At 34.3% G+C, this 20,868-nt stretch overlaps 1 protein-coding gene across 4 annotated transcripts in view; it reads left to right on the forward strand.

The window, feature by feature from the left end:
- The window catches only part of LOC111148981 (EPH receptor A5), a 342,873-nt gene that overhangs the window by 16,237 nt on the left and 305,768 nt on the right, over nucleotides 1-20,868 (forward strand). For all 4 annotated transcript variants that reach the window (XM_022505840.1, XM_022505842.1, XM_022505841.1 and 1 more), the window contains exon 2: nucleotides 16,407-16,471. In XM_022505840.1, the coding sequence (XP_022361548.1) occupies nucleotides 16,407-16,471 (65 nt within the window). The remainder of the gene's footprint in view (nucleotides 1-16,406; nucleotides 16,472-20,868) is intronic.

Below are 20,868 nucleotides of genomic sequence, written 5' to 3' on the forward strand. Positions count from 1 at the left end.
GTTCGAGATACTGAAAGAATTACCAAAATGTGACACGAAGACAGAAAGTGAGCAAATGCTTTTGACAAAATGCTGCTGTGGGCCCCGGGTGACCCGGTTGGCTAAATCTCTCATGATCCCAGAGTCCTGGGATGTCCTCCTGCCTCTGGATCCCTGCTCTGCAGGGAGCCTGCTTCTCCCTCTGCCCCTCCCCCGACTCATTCTCTCAATCTCTCTGGCTCTCGTACTCTCTCTCACAAATAAGTAAATAAAATCTTTAAAAAAATTTGTAATTGGGGCGCCTGGGTGGCTCATGGGTTAAAGCTTCTGCCTTCGGCTCAGGTCATGATCTCAGGGTCCTAGGATCGAGTCCCACATCGGGCTCTCTGCTCAGCAGGGAGCCTGCTTCCTCCTCTCTCTCTGCCTGCCTCTCTGCCTACCTGTGATCTCCATCTGTCAAATAAATAAATAAAATCTTTAAAAAAATGTAATAAATTATTTTTTTAAAAAATGTCGCTGATAGACTTGCTTGGTGCAGGGTTGCCACAAACCTTCAGTGTGTGAAATATGTAATATCTGCAAAGCACAATAAAGAGAAGTGCAGTAAAATGAGGTATGTCTGTAGTGACATATGTCAATTATTTCTCAAGAAAACTGAGAAAAAAAAAGGTATACTAAAAAAGAAAAAAAGAAACCCTCCCTAAGATCATTACCCCTTGCTCTCTTAGGAATAGAGCAGTTTTAAAAATGCTCTTTTGCCTTTACTCGTGGTATTATATTTTTGAGGCAATACTACTACTTGTAACAGGTGAGGGGACTGAAAACTTCAGTGAAAAATGCATCTACCTTTGTCTTTTATCCCAGCCAACCCCTTGGATGCTGTTTTTCTTTTCTTTTTTTCCTTTTTATATGCACAGTTATATCATATATTTTATAATCCCTTTTATGTAGTTTACATTATTACTCTATGGTTTACCAAATGTTCTAACCTATATTATTTTATGAGAATCTCATTAAAAAAGCCTATAGGATAGGTTAGATAAATCATTGTCATCAACAAAGGAATCAAGACAAGAAAGTTTGATCTATTAAGAAAACAGAACTAGGGGTGGTGGGTTTCTCAGTGCCTTCAGCTCAGGTCATGATCCCAGGGTCCTGGGATCGAGCACCATGCTCAGTGGGGAGTCTGCTTCTCCCTCTTGCCTCTGTCTGCTGCTCTGCCTTCTTGTGCTCTCTCTGTCTCTCTCTGTCAAATAAATAAATAAAATCTTAAAAAAAAACTCAGGACTAGTTGTAAAGCATAAATCTTCTAACTACAGAACCAGGACTCCACTTTAGAAGGCAGTATAAGAGGGTTGAAAGGGTGTAGGCTGTGGAGCCTGGCTGATCCACTTAGAGCTGGGTGATTTAGGCAAAGCTAGAAAACCTCCCTGGCCATATGCTTTCTTGTTTGTAAAATGGAAATATTAATACAAATATTGCAAAAATTAATACTGAGAAAACATCAATTAAATGTTTGTTAAAAGTTCTGGTACATAATAAACATTATATGTGTTATATATTACATGTATTAAAAAAATAGTGTGGGTTGGCACACTAATATTTAGCAAGGGCTAATTTTCTACATTAGTGAGTACTGTCTAGTATTTATTGTAAATGGAAATACCAGAGAAAAATACTAGATTTGGTGAAGCAGCCCTTGTTTACTTCCTGGGTAAATCCTTCAGTAGCTCTGCAGTGAGCTCATGCTAAAATCTAAACTCCTTGAGCCTAACTACAAAGCTCTTGGTGAGGGGCGCCTGCGTGACTCAGTGGGTTAAAGCCTCTGCCTTCTGCTCAGGTCATGATCCTGGGGTCCTGGGATCGAGCCCCACATCAGGATCTCTGCTCTGCAGGGAGCCTGCTTCCTCCTCTCTCTCTCTGCCTGCCTCTCTGCCTACTTGTGATCTCTGTCAAATAAATAAATGAAATATTAAAACAAAAAACAAAGCTCTTGGTGATTTGCTTCTGGGCCACCTCTCCTGCTGCTTCCCTGCCCCCACTCAGCATTCCCCCACTCTGCCTTCCCAGTCTCCTGAGTGGGAGACTTGCTTTTAATGCAGTTGGATTTTGTGTGCTTGGTAGGCAACACTCAGCTCCTTCCTTCACCTAAGTAATTTGATCATTATGCCTAGGTATATATGGCAGGACCCTTCCCCAACTTCTCCAAGATCGTGTGCCAATTCTCATTTCATATGTAGCTTATCACACTGAACCAGAATTGAGTTTTTCCTTGTTTGTATAGTTCTGATATTTGATCAGAATAGAAATCACTGTAAAAAGTAAAGGTTAATCAGAGAAAAATTCTTTTCTGTACTGAGAATTTGCTACTACCAGAGATAGTATGATTTGCCAACCAAAGCAAGTTAATTTCCAGATAACTGGCAGTAGAGCTATTATTTTTCTTTACTACGTGCATCAGTATGAGGAAAGATTTGCCTGTCTGTAAACTTATTGTGAGCAAACCCCAATGTCTGACATTCCTTATGAGATATCATCAAAGTATGTTATACTCTATGAATTTATTTTTAGTGAATAAATTTTAATAAGTCATGTCTTTGTTTCTTTAAAGACACTGCTTTTAACCATGACCAGTCTGACCTCATTACTGTTTTATTAGTAGAGTCAATGTAACTCTTTTCCTAAATTCGTAATTATTAGAGTTTAGAATCTCTGGTATTATAGAGTCTTTTTCTGAACTACAAAATTGCCAACTAAAAGATTGTATGATTTTGCCAACCCAAACAAGTTAACACCAAGAAATTTGGCAGTAGAATACTTCATTTTAAATGACCAAAAACATCAAGGAGAAGAAAGTTCTACTGATTAGAACATGACTAGAAAATAATTAGTAGATATCCTGTGGTCCCTATTCCTTTGTGCTTTCATCAGCTATGGCTTCTTCCCCCTCCTTCTTTCTTATGAGAAAGTCTCAGAGTTCATATGAACTGAGCCACTATCAACCAACGTAAAATAATTTTTTTCTGCTTTAAGTGTGATTTGATTTTACCTCTAGGAAAACAATTAATATAAAATATCTGTTTCTTAATGATTTAAATTTCTTAGGGGGGATGGATTTATTCTTTCGCTTATTCTAGATTTCCTGGATTATTTAGACTGTCACTTACTTTATGAAGTACTTTAGATTTATAACCTGATAGGAATTCTTAATATTGCAAGGGAAATGGGTAACATCTACCATGTGAATAGAATGACATTAAAAAATAAACTTATTAGAGAAGAAAGTTTAGAATGTAAAGATGAATGGCTTTTTAAGTAGAGTTCAGTTCGTGTTTCGTTAGTGTATTTAATTCTAACCAGTAGCTAGTTAGTATATTTAAAGAATTATCCCTTTTGAACATATTTTTATTTATTCTAAAAATTCTAGCAAATATTTCAGAAATATGAGTGCGTTAATATTGTATTCTACTGAGCCAAGAATCCTTCAAAGTGAATCTTTTTCTAGATGGGAGGAATAATAATGATAATTGCTGTGAAGACTATTACCACATAATTTCTAACTCTCAACAACAACCCTGTGGAATGGTATTATTATTCCAGTTTATTAATGGGAGATTGGGTTTGGAGGAAATTAAGTAACATGTATTCGGTTACACACAAAATAAATGGACAAGATGGGAGCCAGAAGTGTTTGATGGTGAACATCTTGGTTATACCCACTACGCTAGAGATTACATTCATGTAAATGTACTTAGTATTATGATTTATACTTTATTTATGCATGTAATTTTTCAAGGACGGAATCATGTTTTATTAAAAAATCACGTTTGTGAGAAATTCAATTAATATAAGAATAATACAAATACAGGCAATGTGTAGAGAAACAGGGAACACTTTTATCAAGAAAATCTCACTACCATCAATGTTAGAGCAATTGGATAGAAATATTTATGTACAAGTTTTCTGTTATATAGTTATCATTTCCTGGTAGAAAACCTTTCAGTTTACATCAGGAAAAAACTTGTTTTTTTTCCTGACTTTGGGATTTCAGAGAAGCTGGCCACAGTGGTATTTCTGTTTGCGGTGTTAAGCAATAGCATGAATAGTAGTCTTAACAATTTTTCAAAATGCACAGAATTGATTTGCATTTAATAGGTTTTTAATATGAGTCATTGTTGAAAACCAAGGACATAATATTAGTGGTGGTTTTCAAACTCTCTCTCTCTCTTTTTTTAAAGAAGCAGAAATTCATTCAGAAGAATCACTGTGGAAGCTCAATATATGAAACTGATAACAGAGTTGTTGGGTTTCCTGGCTGTGTTTTTACGTCTCCCTCCCTTCATCTGTTTGTGCCTCTAAGATATCTCTTTCGAACCACAGAGGCATCATGACTTCAGTGTGAAAACCACTCTGTTAAGATATAAAAAGAATTTTGCACGGAACATCAGTATACTATGATCCTGACTTGTAGCTTTCTGACAATCTAACAAATTATAATATGAAGTCATGTTTACTTTGAAGATTTATTTATATTTCAGAGTGAGAGAGAACGCACTTAAATAGATGTTAAATAAATATTTGCTGAATGAGTTTACCCTCATTCTTTGATAGTGCCGTATTCCATATACCTGGAATAGAAGTTAAGGCAGTGAGCTAGACTTTTTCCTCAGTTGTTTATGCATTATATATATCATATAGGATTGTATAAGGATGCAGAGACTACAAAAACTATTCACCAATGACTTAAGATGTTGAGTGCTTGCTGTTTAAATGTTTGGGAAGGAAGTTTCAGGGGAGAAGTTTGCTGATTTGGGTTCAGCGGCTTCATGATGTCAGGATTAGAATCATTGCAGGGTTTTTTTGGCCTTACTCTCAAGCTTATTGTCTCACGATTGTGAGAAAACTGATGCATCTCCAAGCTTCTCATCCAGTTCAGAACAAGAAGAGAAAGAGAAAAGCTAAGAACCATTCCAACAGCCCTATTCCTTAAGCTAGGACAACAAAAATTTCCCAGGCACTGGAAGGTAGATTTCTATTTATGTCTTATTAGTGAGACCTATGTAACAAGGCCACCAGACCCAGGGAAGGCGAAGATCATAGTGACATGATTGTCATTATTGATCATGACCTGTTGTATGGTACTAGACACATCGCCACTCCAAACACAGTAAGAATCTGATACCAAGGAAGGAGAAAGAATGTGAATATTTAATAGCCATAAAAAGCATCTTTGAGAATACCTCAGAAAATGTCAAACACTTTCACTTTATCTCTTTTTTTCACTTTTCCTTTCTATACTTTGTGAAAGGAGAAATAGCTAAGTGCTGAGGTTATATTTTGACCAAAAATAGACTCTTGAGCAAAAATGATTGCTGTGAGATCATCAATCTTAAAGCTTGCTAAGATATATAATTAATTGTATTCAATAAACTGACTTAAAAATTACTTTCTTGTCATCATGAATGCTGCTAGCTATTTTGAGATGGATAACTATGGCTAGGTCATAAGTAGTAAAATGTTTATATTCAACCACCTAAAATTATTAGCCACAAGTTTTCTTGATACTTCTGTCTGTATTGCTGTACATTTTAACTAGGTTTTCATGATAAATGGCTACTCAAAGATTTTTTGTAATATAATTTTTTCTATTTTAGATAATAAAGAATAATTTTGTAGGGTTTACATCAGCCTTAAATTTTAATTAAGCTGTAAGACTGACATAAGCATAATGACTGAAGTTGACAGCAGAAATTTGGGTCACTTATCATTTTACAAAAAGGGCTATTGGACTACTCAGTTTTTTACTCATTTTTTTTGGAAATGCCATCACCTTAAAATGCATACTGTGAATTTGTGCAAGTTTCTGTTTTAGTTCATGTTCAGATCCAATCATCATTTATCCTGCCCTGAAGGCTTGAAAGCTAATGACTATATAGATTGTTTTGTAGTTTGTGGTATTTCAGTCAAGCATTAGGGATAATTAGGGACTGGGGTAAGGATGCCTTCAAAACAAAGAATCAGCTTTCTATGTATTTTTCATTCTATGTTTATGTGCTTTTTGTCTTCTAAGGACAAAGTTCATGTATTTGAACAAATATATGTCCTGTTTTGCCCCCAATTAACATGTGTAAAGCATAATGAATAATAAAATTAAAAATTAGGAAAAGAGGGTTCATAATTATTTTGTTCTTTACACTTTCACTTTCAGGGATCTTGTAACTTAGTTGAATCTTTGGAAATTTGATACTAAATTTGTAACTTACTGCAAACTAGTTGGATATTTGATACTAAACTCTGATTTTCCCAGGAAAAACTAATGTCTTTTCTGTTTAGGTTAATATATGTGAAGATTTCCATCTTATATACAGTACTCTTAGAATTTTATGGTAGATGCTGGGTTCTGTAGCATACTATTCACAATTCATTGATTTAATAAAACTTGTTGAGATATAGGGGTTAAGAGTTTCAAAGGAGTAAACCTTTGGATTCAGCAAGTCCAACATTGGACAGATGTGATATAGAAGCAAAAGAAAGAGCTTTGGAGTTAAAGAAGACTTGGATTTATAGTCCACCTATGTGCTTATTAGCTCTGGGACCTTGGACCACTGCCCTATTTAACTTTTCTTAACTTCAAATTTCCTTATCTGAAAAACAGGGGAAAAACATACCAAAGGATCATTGTTAAGACTAAGTGATATATGTATATTAAGCACAGACATATAATTTTATTAGTTTCAATCACTAATATTACAGATACAAAAATTGAGTCCCTCAAAGTAAATTCATTTCTATAAGCTTACATAGTAGCAAACCAGAACCATAGACTTAATGAATATTCTCTGTGCAGTGAACCATTCAAAAAGTGAATTGTGAATAAGCACATTTATTTCAAGTATTGAAGATTTACACTATTTGGTAAGGAATAGCTTCTTACATATACAGTGTGATGTGGAACCGAGTAGCTATTAAATGTGTGTATTCTGTGATGTGATGATTTTCAAGCCTGTTATGTCATTTAATGTTTACTTTTCTCTTTAGAATAAAAACAATATGTAAAATTTGACAAGTTTGGTTACCACACCTGACAAGGTAGCTGCTGAAAACCATATGGTTTTGGTCTTTTCATGCTATGTGTCCTGCAAATGTAGCAGACTGCTCATTAGTCATAATTTAGCTGTCAGTGGATTTCATTGTTACCTGTGCCTAAAAACTTTGTATGGAATAACCAGTGGATACTAATTCTGAAATCCTCTTTGCCATCTCCCCGAGTTTACAATTTTAGAGTTTAATAACTATTCAGAAATCTTTAGTTTACATTTCTTATTAAGTTTTGCTTCTTTCGGAGTTTTATGCTTTGTAATATGAAATTCTACTGCCTAATTTTCAAAGAGCAGAGGCTAAAACTCTTTATGATGATGAAAAATATTTTGAAACAAAATGAAGAAAAAGAAATAAAAATAACAAAATGAGTAAAGATGAAAGTATTTTGAAAAAATTAAAGGCAATAGTTGTTCTACAGAGTCAACAACTAAGCATAATATATTAACATTGAAAGGGACATCAAAGGTCATTTTGTTTTTTTTTTTTTTTAGAGAGGGGGTGACAGGGACAGCAAGAATCCTGAGCGAGCTCCACCCCCAACGGGGAGCCCAACCCAGGGCTCCATATCTTGACCCTGAGATCATGACCTGAGCTGAAATCAAAATTTGTACTCTTAACCAACTGAGCAACCCAGGCACCCCAACAAAGGTCATTTTAGAGATCACTTCAAAGATAATCTGAATTTAAGTAACTCATTTGGGAATGTTATTGGAATGTTGTTAATAATAGAGTATTAGATGTTTCAAGGCATGATGAAAGGAAAGCAGACTCTGGAATAAAAGAGACTGGAGTTTGCCTTCACATTCTGCCATTTAGGAATTGTATCACTAAGAATGTCTTCCTCTGAAAATAACAGCAAGTCACTTCCTCAGTGGATTAAGCAACAAAATTGATATTTTTTTTTCTGACATAACAGAAAATCCTAAGAGAAGCAAGTTTCAAATTTAGATGGATTAGCTACTCTATGATATAATTTGGAACCAGATACTTCCCATCCCTTCACTCTGTCGACCTTAATCTGTAGGTTTTGCTCTCTGCTGATTCTCCTTATTTTCTCTAGATGGCTGCATCAGTTCCAGGAAATACACCCATACCCAGCAACTTTCAAAACAGCCAGGAGTTTCCTTTTCTAATATTTTCTTCTCCAAAAACTCCCTTCCCTTCAGATCACCTTCACAGCTCATTGGACAGAATTGAATCAATAGTGAGACCACATAATGGAACTGAAATAAGTTCAGTATTGCCATATTGTGGACAAGGAAGGAGGGAAAAGACTGAATGAAACTGGTGAGGAAAATGGAGACCAATCCTGGAAGGACTTCTATTAAAAGAAATGAAACCTAACTATAAGGTTTGAAGTAGGGGAGTGACACGATCATATTGGTTGCTTAGAAAATCTTTCTGAATACAGCTTTTTGAAGAAATTGTCAGGGATCATGCCTTTCTACAGAGAAACCAGTTATGACTTTCTCAAGTGAAAAATTATGGCAAGAACTTGGCTGGCTTGGTTATGCTGTAGAATGAAAAACAACAGCCAGTTCAGAGAGTTAGATATAGGAGATCATTAGAATGGATAGGGTTTGGTCACTGATTCAGTGTGTGAGTAAAGGGGAAAGGAGACAAAGATGACTCACTGATTTCTGGATAGAACAAGTAGTTCTATGGCATTGCTTTCCCTAAGGAGGAGATGTTTGTTTTTTCTTGTGCAGGGAAGATACTTTGTTTATTTGGGTGATGATTACATATCATGAATGTGTTAAAAAAAACAAAAACAAAAACAGTAGGCAGTTTTATAAATTGATTGTAATTTCAGGAGAGAGAAATAGACAAAATATATGGATTTATGGGGGTCGTTAACATCTACATTATATCTGAAGATAGAAATTCATGAGCCCCTCTATAGAGTTTCTTATGTAAGGATATATGCTGATATCTTAAAGCAAGCAACAAAATGTTTACTAACCATTTTCCATCCTAAATAGTCTAATTCAGTATGTGTGGACTGGGGCCAAGACATTTACTCTTTCAAAAAGCCTCTTTTATTTTTAGTCCTATGTTGAGTTCTAGTCAAGATTCATTGGTGTAGAATGAGAAGTGAAATTGGTCTATAAAAATTAGAGTATTAATCAAAGCCAGGGTTTGAAGTTTGGTTCAGGTAGAGTAGCTTATAATGAGAATAATAGCCAAAGAAGTAGAAGAAAAATCACAGAAATATGTTGTCATTGAAGATAAGATATGAGAGAGTTTGTCTGTGGGGGTATGGACAAATACTGCCAAATTAGGAACTCAGAGCTACATGATTATCACAAATCAACTTGCTAACAGAAGTTTTGATAAAATGGTAGGTTTGAATCCAAATTGTAGTGGGTTAGGTAAAGAATGAAGAGAATATGCAGAAATAGACAGGAATATTGACAACTCATTTAATAATTTGAATTTAGAAGAGAACATTAGCTGGAAGAGAATATGAGATTTATTTTTAATATTTTAATTAAAATTTTACAAAGTATTTTGTGGTTAATTTATGAGAAGACTGATTTCCCAAAGAGTAGATTTATTAGGGAATATTGATGGACCATTTGAGGCCATTGTTAATTTATAATATATATTTAATTAGATAATTGATTATGATATTTTGTTCTTAAGCAGTGTTCAGCACCCATAGTTCATGTACAAAGTAAATTCATTCATGATCAGGGTTTAGATAATGGCCTTTGGATGTCCAGAGAGATAGATGGCTGTAATCAAGGTATCTTCTATTCTGGCTCCAAGGAAGGGACTTGGGTTGTGGGAAGCCATAGGGAGCACTTGTGGTTTGTCATAAAGATGTCAAGTATTACTTCATGGTTTCTTCTTTCCTTGATTTACCTGCTGGGCTCTGAATAAGACTGGAAATAATCAGTGTTCTTTTTTTTTTTTTTTAAGATTTTATTTATTTGAGAGAGAGAGAGAGAGCAAACATGAATAGGCATGGTGGGGGGAGAGGCAGAGGGAGAAGCAGACTCCTCACGGAGCAGGGATCCCGATGTGGGGCTCAGTCCCATGACATTGAGATCATGACCAGAGCAGAAGATAAATGCTTAACCAACTGAGCCACCCAGGTGCCCCATCAGTTTTATTATTAAGCCTATACATTTGTTAGGAAGATTAAATTAAAGAATATATATAAATTACTTGATAGAACATCTGACACATAGTATACACTGAATAATTTTTTTAAATTTTTCTATATTCATCCTTTTTCCATATTCGTCCTTTTTTTTTTTTTTCCCCTGAAAGAGGTTATACACATGGGTTGCTCAGAATTGGGGGGAAAAAAAAAAAGTTCTTACATTCATTGTCTTCAGAAACACTGCTAGTTATGGATTTTTGCCTTCAAGTAGAGGGCTGCCAGAAATCTACATAACACTCCTAAACTTTTAACATAATTTTTACCAAATTTACAAATTTAGTTTTCCAATGGGAAACACATATACTATTTCCCTGCACTCATATTGTCAACTGTTCTTTGTTCCCTGCAGCAGTTGTCAAATTATAAAATTTAGCCTGGAAGCAAAAAATCACATCTGTGCTGACTGGGACCATGGAGAGAGGCTGGACAGCTGTACATCTGGGGTTTGTTCCCATAGATCAGTAAAATGTGTGCTATAATTGAATCCTGTAGCCTTTTCGATATTGTTAAATGGAAATCAATAAGCAAGCATCTATCAAAATCCTAACTGTATGCAATGGGACTTTGATTTACTGCCTTTAAAGAAAAACAGTGCCATCTTCTCTGCTATGAATCCAAAGTATTCCTTCCTGCTGTGGTGAAGGTCCAACTATACCATTACAGTTGTGTGTTGTTTGTTTACGTAAAGATAGGGAAAATAAGAAACAAAGTAAGTGTAGGAATATGCCACTGGCACTCTATTTTACCTTCGTGTTATCAAGGATCATACATTTTTCAGAGCCTTGTCCAACTAATGGTGGTGGGACGGAGTGTCCTTGAGCTGTCTTTTGACTCTAAAGTTTCAAAACACCTTCATCTGATTGTATCATTTTCCTGAAGAATCTAACAAATTTGTTTCTGCTTTTTATGACTAATAATAGCAAGATGTTAAGGAGGAAGATATGGAGTCAAAATGATACACGGAAAGTTATGAATATTTGAAAGTTATAATCATTGAAGAGCATATTTGAATTATTAACTTAAATTAATCTTTAATTGTTAGAATGTGTGAAGTTGAGAACTTAGCAATCTTCTCATGCATATTAAATTTTACTCATTCTATCCTTTCCTTTCCCCACTCTTGAATCCCAACCAAAAGAATGAGTTAACAACTTTCTGACTTTTCTGAAAGTAAATTCTTTAAAGGCTTTTCTCTGTTCAAGAAAGTGTTAAATTTATTAGTGTATAGTAATAAAATTAAAGTATACTTCAGATTAGTTTGAATTAGTTTCAGTTGTAATCTGTTATTCGTTTGGATAGACAGTTAACTTATTTTTACTTCCTAAAAGTTCCTGTATTAGTTAATCTTTTTTTCCTATATTAACTTTAGGAATTTGTAATAGACTATATACTCATTGACCCCTGAAGAGTTATTTCTCCTGGAGAATCCGTCTTCTTAATTATTGATGAGAATACCAACTAATATGCCCATTTTCATTGTAATTATAAAATGGCTGAGGAAAATGACCTTGAAGACTGTCTTTCAGTTTAATAGTGTGACTTTATTTTTAAAATATAAATAATAGAATAAAAACATTTTCCATAAAATTTCTGATATCTAATTAATGTCTTTCAGAATAACTGCAATATCAAACATTCCCTCTAATTATATTCATTAGTGGCTTCTCCCAGACAAGTTTTAATTAAGTTGTACAATGAGGATCAATACTCATTGTGTATTCATTGCAATTTACAACAAGCATATATACTGTTCAGAACAATTTAATTACTGTAATTGTTGCATAGAAGATACTTAGTGACTGTGCTCCATTACTGCCAATCTCCCCCTTTAATAAATTCGGTAATGATATTGGGTAATGAACTTCTGAAAATGCCCATTTATATATACCCTATGTCTAAACTTCTGGTTTCTATGTTACTAGCTTAAGTAGTAGAGGAAATGGAGGCATTAATAATATCAGTGTTGTCGTGTTTTTTCATGCATGCCATCATGAATGTTGAGAAATTATTAAAGCATAAATAAGAACACTTATAATAATAGTTACATTAGTTATATGAAAAATGATTTAAGGGTGTTGGATAATAAGAATAATCTATTTCCCCCATATATGATTTCAATTTTTATTACTCTTATTTCCTTAAATAGTAGTATTTTGATTTATTTATAAGGAATGCCTCCAAATATGCTAACTTCTATTAATGAAACTCGTGCTACTGCTGTGCTGCACAAAGAATATGAAAATAGAGATTTTCTGAGAGCATCATAGGTGTATACCAGCGTTTCTTAACTTTGGCATTAGTGAAATTTAAGTCAGATAATTCTTATTATCTGGGGCGGGGAAGTTTTGCTGTGCATTGAGAGATGCTTAGCTGCATACCTGGTTTCTTCCCGTGAGAATCCAGTAGCAAATACTCCTCCCACCCTCCATTTTTTACAATCAGAAATGTCTCCAAACATTATCAGATGCCCATGTTGAGAACCACTGGTGTGTGTTGGTTCAGACACACCCTCCTGATCTGCCCACTGACCAAATGATTCATTGATAAGACAAACAGCTATTCAGCTCTTCTGAGTGCAGGCTAGGTCATAGGCATGGGTCAAACATGGTATTCTTTTAAGGGAACAATACAATTCTGTATATTCAGTGTTTTGGAGATAATGATTGGGTGCTAATAGACTATTCAGTAATAATACTTCATCTAGATTTAAGAAAGAGGAATAGAGATGGCTTCTTAGAGGTAACAGTTCCTGAAATATGTTTTGTTGGATAAATGAAGTTAGCGATTCAAAAGGGTGGGAAGGACAAGCTAAAGCAGCAAGTGCAAAGCTTGGAGGTATAAGAAAGCTAACACTCTCCATATCTCTGTATCCATACATCTATATATCTATTTCTATTTCTATGTAAATATCTCTATCAACTATCTACTAACTCCAACTTTAATTATTTTTCCCGAGGCATCAAATTCCAATTTCCTCTGAATTATATGAACAAAATTATAATATAGTAATCTGCAACTAATTGCCTGAAACATCTAATTTTACTTTTTTAAAAATTTCTAATTTAGTAATCATATGTATAAGTATCTTTCTTTGCATTGTGAATTGTATGAAAACATCTGTTTCCAAAACAAAAACAATTTTAGACAGTAGTAGGAAATGACATAGGTTTATATCTTATAAACTTCCTAATTTATAAGACATTTCTAATCTATTTCTTTGAAGAAGAACTTTTGACAAGATCATCAGAAGAAGGATCATGTACGTTTCTGTTGTGGGTATTTTCATGTGCTTAGTAACGTATGCCAATATTGAAAATTCTCAATAGATGTATTAACAGCGCAGCTAGTATTTTGAATTCATTCATTTAATTTCACATACACATATATATTTTCAGTCAAAAAAGAGTTAAGAATAGTAACTTAGATTAAAGTTAATTCACGTGAAGGTAACTAAATTTAAGAAGGAAATCTGGAATTCTGTTGGCAGTAATGGATATTTGAAGATACACATGTTACTAAGAGGCCTACAAGGAATGTTATTTTTCTCATGACAGGCTAGTTATGAATTCCTAGAATTCCTATTCACATCAGTTTGCCACTACAGGATTAAGTTCAGTTTGACTGCCATCATAGTAGAAGGCCTTTAGCTTGCTGATTTGCTCTATTTTATCAGGTCTACACAGATATGCTGCGGTTCAATATCAAAGGTGAATCAAGTGAATCGTAAGGTTGAATAAACATAACGATTTAGGTTCTGCACTCCCATGGTATTTAGTCATGTCTAGACATAGCCCTAGTGTCCCAGAAAAACTAAAATGAGGACAAGGACATTTAAGTTTAATGTAGCTTTGTCCCTATGGAAACTAGAAAAGCCAACAATAGAGTAAAAAGAGTATGGATCTAACTAAAAAATTAGATTTAGCGGGATGACTGGTGGATTTGTAAGGTCAGTGGGTAGTGGAATAGTTCCGGTTTGTTTTTATCATTTTAAACAAGAGTCTTCAGCTAGCCCAGTTTCTTCTAAAAAAGAATAATCCAACAAATTATTTATTTTATTATTCTATAAAGCCACTCTGATATGTGTAGGCTAAAGATGATGCAAACATTCTATAGGCATGGATTTTTAGAGTTAAAGGCTCAGAACCTAATGAGAGAAATAGACAAGTATTTTGAGTACACACATATCATAGAAGGCTGCCATATATATATGTGGTATTGAGTATATTTCTGTGTTTTCTAAAAATTTTTTTAAATTTTTTATTTTTTATAAACATATAATACATTTTTATCCCCAGGGTACAGGTCTGTGAATCACCAGGTTTACACACTTCACAGCACTCACCATAGCACATACCCTCCCCAATGTCCATAACCCCATACCCCCTCTCCCAACACCCCCGCCAGCAACCCTCAGTTTGTTTTGTGAGATTAAGAGTCACTTAAGGTTTGTCTCCCTCCCAATCCCATCTTGTTTCATTTATTCTTCTCCTACCCCCTTAACCCCCCATGTTGCATCTCCACTTCCTCATATCAGGGAGATCATATGATAGTTGTAAAGTTTTGGTTTCTCTTTATATAACTAGTATTACACAGACATATGTTTGCATAACAATGGATAATAAGGTTTAAATGCACATAACTTCTATAATACATAGAAAATTTTTATTTCAATTGTGATCCTAATGTTCTTGGTTGTAATAATTTCATCTTATATTTTCTAAGATTTTATTTATTTGACAGAGAGAGACAGTGAGAGAGGGAACACAAGCAGGGGGAGTGGAAGAGGGGGAAGCTGGCTCCCCTAGGAGCAGGGAGCCCATTGCGGGTCTTGATCCCAGGACCCTGGGATCATGGCCTGAGCCAAGGGAAGACGCTTAAGGAGTGAGCCACCCAGGCACCCCATCACCTTATATTTTGTTGTAAGAGTATTGTAACACATTTCTCAGTCTATCAGCTATTACTACTTTAGTGCTCCAGCTTCACACTTACAGATAGAATCTTTTTTTTTCTTTCTTTCTTTTTTTTTTTTTTCCCCGAATTGGTAGCATTTCAAGGTAGTGGTTCTTGAAGTAGTATAAGGAAGAAGCTTCAATACCTCTGACTAGGAATAACCCAGTGGTTTCCCTTTTGGGTCCATATGCCATGCTCATTCAGACGGTTTCAGCTCCCTGGTGGGCCAGGTAGATCACTTGGAATACGCATAATAGGCTGGAAAGATGACCATCTGTGACCCAGGTCTGAAGCAGTTTGACAGTTTGACGACTCATCCCATAAGCTAGTTTCATTTGGGCCCGGGGAGGGAGAACAGTAGATAAACCTGTTGAAATATAAACACTGTGTGTGTATCTGTGAGTGCATGTGTGTACACATAGTCTTTCATGGCTTCCTTTTGTAATAATGATATTCGGGCTTCCATTCTGGCAGTTCCAAATATTTTAGGATATACAACCATAACTGAGGTCTACATTTCAAAAATGTAGCTGATAGTTCTATAAGAAGCACATTATAGACTATGGTTATTTGTAAGTAGAAGATATTTTGGGGAATGCAGTCGACACTTAACTCTAGCAACAACCCTGAGAGCTGCTATAATTTTCTTGGCTTAGTTATGCGTGTGTGGATTTATTTCCTAATTTAACTTGCAATTTGGATTACAGATTTCGGTTAATATCACAAAAAAAAAATCTTACAAACTTGGGGATAGCTTATTTCTGTTTAATGTAAATTATTTGTTAATTGCTTCATAATAGCTTTCCAGAAGAAAATACAATATGTTTAGTCACAAATTTATGGCAGCTTAATCCCCAAATTGAGAGCCTTTAAAGGAGTGACATAGTCCTTAGTTTTCTGTCGACTTCATTTTTTTTCTTTTTCCTTTTGCTACTTCTTTTCTTTTATTCTTATTTGACAGAAAAGAGCACTTAGAGTAATGACTTGTTTACGTACTGTTGCTGTAATTGTTTTCCACATGTTTATTCAAAATCACTTGTTCTTATGCATCCAAATAGTGTTTTCATTAAATTATAACTCTTGTATTCATGACGAATACTTAATTTAATTTCAGCTATGTAAGAAATATGCACTTTATTAACACTATGAAAATAGTGATACTTTTTTATACATTTGACTCAGTTTTGTGTTCTTTTTCTTTCAGTGAATTTATTGGATTCACGTACTGTCATGGGGGACTTGGGATGGATTGCTTTTCCAAAAAATGGGGTAAGCCTTTATATTTTCCCAACAACTTAAGCTTCCTGAGTGGACGTCATGTTAAATGTCAAAAATGAAAATTAACTGAAAATATTTTGATTTGCTATTATCCTGGTTATATTGACTAGGAAATACAGATTAACATGTCAATGGCCAGTATTGATTCAAGCACAATTTATTTTGTATTTTATTCACTACATTAGGGAATGAAAGTGATATAAGAAATTCCTTTAAATTTTACTGAGATTAAAAGTTTCTTAGACAATCAAGTAGGTAATCAGAGTTTTCTTTCAATTCTTTAATTTTTCTTCAGTGAAAACTCTCAGAAAGCTGTTTCATTGGAAGATTTTTATAATCAGCAATTGTTTTTGCTAGTAATTTATTTTACTGGTGTACATTAGAAATAATGTGTTTTAGGTAAAAATTAAGTAAAACTACAGTCTTAATACATGGATTATATTAAAAAGTATTTCATTATCTTCTGCTCAATTAAAAGTATACTATATTATCAGATGGAATATTAATATAAGTAAAATAGTGTGACATAAAATCATTATATTACACAGAAAATAATAACTGTATTGCATGACTTATTAAAAACAATTCATATTTTGAGAGATTTTTATTTATATATTTTATAATTTTCAGACTCAAACTACCTAAATTCATTATAGAACCATATTGTGGCAAGGACAAATAGTATTTTTCAATACTCTATTTTGAGAAAATAATTTAAATGTTTTGAATGTTTAAAACTTTAGAGTATAGTGTATATAAGTAATTCATTTAGAAAATTATTCGCAGTAATAATAGTTCCTATGAGTTCCAAAGTTAATTTTGGTGTAATTAAGTAATCTAACATTGTCATAACTCAAATAGTCAAGACTTATTATTTTTTTTTTTTGCAATTGAAGAAAAAATCAGGTATGTTATTCAGTCCTTTACAGAGTTATTATGGAGGTAAAACAAGTGGTATTAATTATTGTAATTCATAATTTATATGCTAACTTCCTAATCTCAGTGTGATTTCTTTCATTAAGATGGTATTTTGTTTTGGTTGTTAAAAATTATGGTTGCATTTAGAGACATACTCTAAATAAAGTATATTAGCAGATTGTTAAGCTGTTAGGACATAAATATAAGCCAAAGGGAAAAAGTATAGTACCAAACAAACATAGCCAGTGCCAACATAATGGTGTATATTCTGTTAGTCTCTCTTTTACCTTTCCTATATTCTTTCTTCTTCGTTTCTGTTTTCCTCTTCCCACTCCTCATTTCAAATTGTTTTTTTTTCTTTCATCTATTATGACCCCTCTACAAGTACATGGCTGGATAATATCCATGTATGGGAACCTATAGCTATATTTTGTACTCTGAATTTTTTCACATACCAAAAATGATCTGTTATATAGATATTTTAAATTGCCCTTTCAGGGATGATAGCTGATAGGTGCGGTTGAAGTTAATTTTTTAAAAGCCTGAGAAAATTTTTCGTATTCCCTTTGAATTTCGTTTTGTGTGTCTCCTCTTTCTATCCAGGAGTTATTCAGAAAAGGTTTGGCAGAGTCCATCTTTGAGGGTAAATCTGATTTGTAGTTGCTTTTGCAGTTTAAATTTTTGGGGAGATTACCCAATTTTGTACATGAATTTTGTATAAAACACAACTATTTCTGTTGTAGCAACATAGTCCCTTTACATCCAGAATGAGCACTTTCCATTTTAACAACTTTATGCTTTCTTTTTCCTTCCATTATAATTGTTAGTATACTGTTGATTTTGTTGTTTTTAATTTTTTTAAATTTTTAAATTTTCAGTAATGGTGTTTTTTTTTTTTTTTTTGTAGAGAGAGTATGTGGGGAGGGTGGATAGGCAGAGAGGTAGAGGGTGAGAGAGAATCTCAAGCAGGCTCCACACTCAGTGCAGAGACCAACACAGGGCTTGATCCTACAATCCTGAGACCAGGACCTGAGCCAAAATCAAGTGTCAGGTTAACTGACTGAGCCATGAGGTGCCCCGTGTTCAGTTTTTTAAACAATGTGTTTTATCTTCAACATTCTTATAATGTTTTGAGTTATGTTTCTTTGACATAGCTATGCCTGATGTTGATATTAAAAAAAAAAAGTTAAAGTAGAGAAACTCAGTGAATGTGCATTTGCCCCAGTATGTACTTGTCCACACTTGTCCAATGTGTAGAGAACATAGATGTTTTATTTTGTGTTATGTCATTCAAACACAAAATAAAGGAAATTTTAAAATTATAGCATAAAGAAATGAGTATTCAAAGTGTAATTAATTCTAATAAGAATTAATATATTACTCTATTGTTAGTAGGTTTTACAATTTTTGATTAGATGTTACATAGATCAAAAGTGAGGCCACCGAAAATTTTGGAGTAAGGGCCTCTGCAAATAGTCTTCTCCATATAAGCCATGAGAAAACTGGCAAATATTGTCAGAATCAATTTTTCAGAACTCCAGAAATTAACCAGTTTTGGAGCAATGCAGGGATCATTTACGCAAGAAAAATGATGGAATATTGTTTGAACAGCAGCATTAACTTTAGCATTAAAAAAATTAAAGATTAAATTAGGTTAAAATTTTATTATTTATTGGAACTGGATATTGTCTTTTTTCTTTCATTCTTTTAGTTTATTTTAATAGCTTTAGCATTTAAGGTTCCTTATGTCCTTTCCTGCTTCTCCAGCTGTGAGGTAGCCTTGAAAAACCAGACACCGGCTGGCGAGGTAAGAAGTAGCAGGCTAGCAGGCACCGGAGAGGCGGAGTGGGACAGGAGATTCTTCAAAGACTCGATCCCAGGGAGTTGTCATTATTTGATCTGATAGCTTCCTGGAAGACTGTTTTTGTAAGGCTGTATTGATTTGATCTAACTCAGAGCTCCCCCAGTCTGAAAGCCATTATTAAACTAAGTAAATAAGAATATTCTCCTTTTCAGAATATTTTTCGAACTTCAGGCCTTAGGAATGAATATTTTATTTATTTACCCCAAGTCTGCACCTAAGGATTAGGCAAGTATTTAAAAGAAACACTGTTATCCATCCCTTCAAGTCATGCACATGTTCCACACACTTCTTAGAAACAATCATTGCTCCTGTGATACTTTTTTTATGCTTATCAACTCCTGGGCTTGCTATAGCTATCTCATGTTACCATTCTGCAGTGTTTCTACAAGTTGGCTCAGGTCCTGGCATATAAGAGAACTTCCGTAAATATGTATTAAAATGATAACTTACTGTATTGTTTTTAAAATTTATAAAATGGAGCACATATTACTGAGATATAGTTTTATATCAAGATTTAAATAGTGGGACTGAGAGTAGAACTTGGCACAGTGTTGGCACTCAGCAAATATTCTTTCTTTGATCTACTGCATTTCTATTCTCCTTATACCAAGAGATCCAACTGTTTTGTTTTTTTGTTTGTTTGTTTTGCTTATTTTTCCATATAAGTATATCCATTTGAATTCCTTGTCAGCATTAAAGATTGAGAGATTCCAAATACGATCTGAATTTCCAGCTTTTCTGTTTAGTTGGAACTTTCAGAACTGGAATTAGCAGCCTTCTGTAGCCTCAACAGCCCAAAGCTGAATAAAGGTTGCTATTTTGTGAGAGTCAGCAAATTATTTAAGTTGCTAGTCTGTAACGTTAGCAGTATTTTAGAGTCATTTAATACTATACAATCGTTGGAGCACCTGGGTAGCTCAGGGGTTACGTGACCGACTCTTGATTTCAGCTCAGGTGCTGACGTCAGGGTCCAGAGATCTAGCGGAGTGGGGCTCAGCGCTCAGAGAGCAGAGTCTGTCTGTTCTTCCACCCCTCCCCCCCACTTGTGTGCCTGCACATGTGTTTCTCTCTCTCTATCAAATAATAAATAGATAATATCTTTAAGAACTACAGTCATCAGGATTTTCTTTTGTTTCAGGAGGGTCTTTAAAAAAGAAATATCTGATTGTTACATGCTGGGATAGTTTCTTCTAGATAGATTTTCTTTGAGTACTTCCCCTTCATCAGGAAACATCATTCAAATCTGGGCTTCAGCATGTGCTCTTTAGCCACAGTATGTGAGAGAGACTGTATGTGTATGTGTATGTGTATGCACGTCACACACACATACTTCGTGCTAGTAACTTAAACTCTCCTTCCCTTTTTTAATCTGGACATATCTAGAAGTACTATGTTACAGCAAGGTTTGCTATTTATGCAAATTTCCTGCATGCATTCATTCAACAGGACTGGGAGCTTAGTATGTGTCAGTGAGTTTTCTAGGCACAGTGAGTATGGCACAGAAGAAAACAAAAGTCCTTGACATTGGAGCTGAGGCAGCATTATTATATTTAGAATGAGTAATCAAAGTGTGTTAGAACAATGTGGTAGATGAAATGTTTTCTAG

The sequence above is a fragment of the Enhydra lutris genome, unplaced genomic scaffold, assembly GCF_002288905.1.
Source record: "Enhydra lutris kenyoni isolate GAN:26980312 unplaced genomic scaffold, ASM228890v2 scaffoldscaffold21, whole genome shotgun sequence".
Classification (NCBI taxonomy): Eukaryota; Metazoa; Chordata; class Mammalia; order Carnivora; family Mustelidae; genus Enhydra; species Enhydra lutris.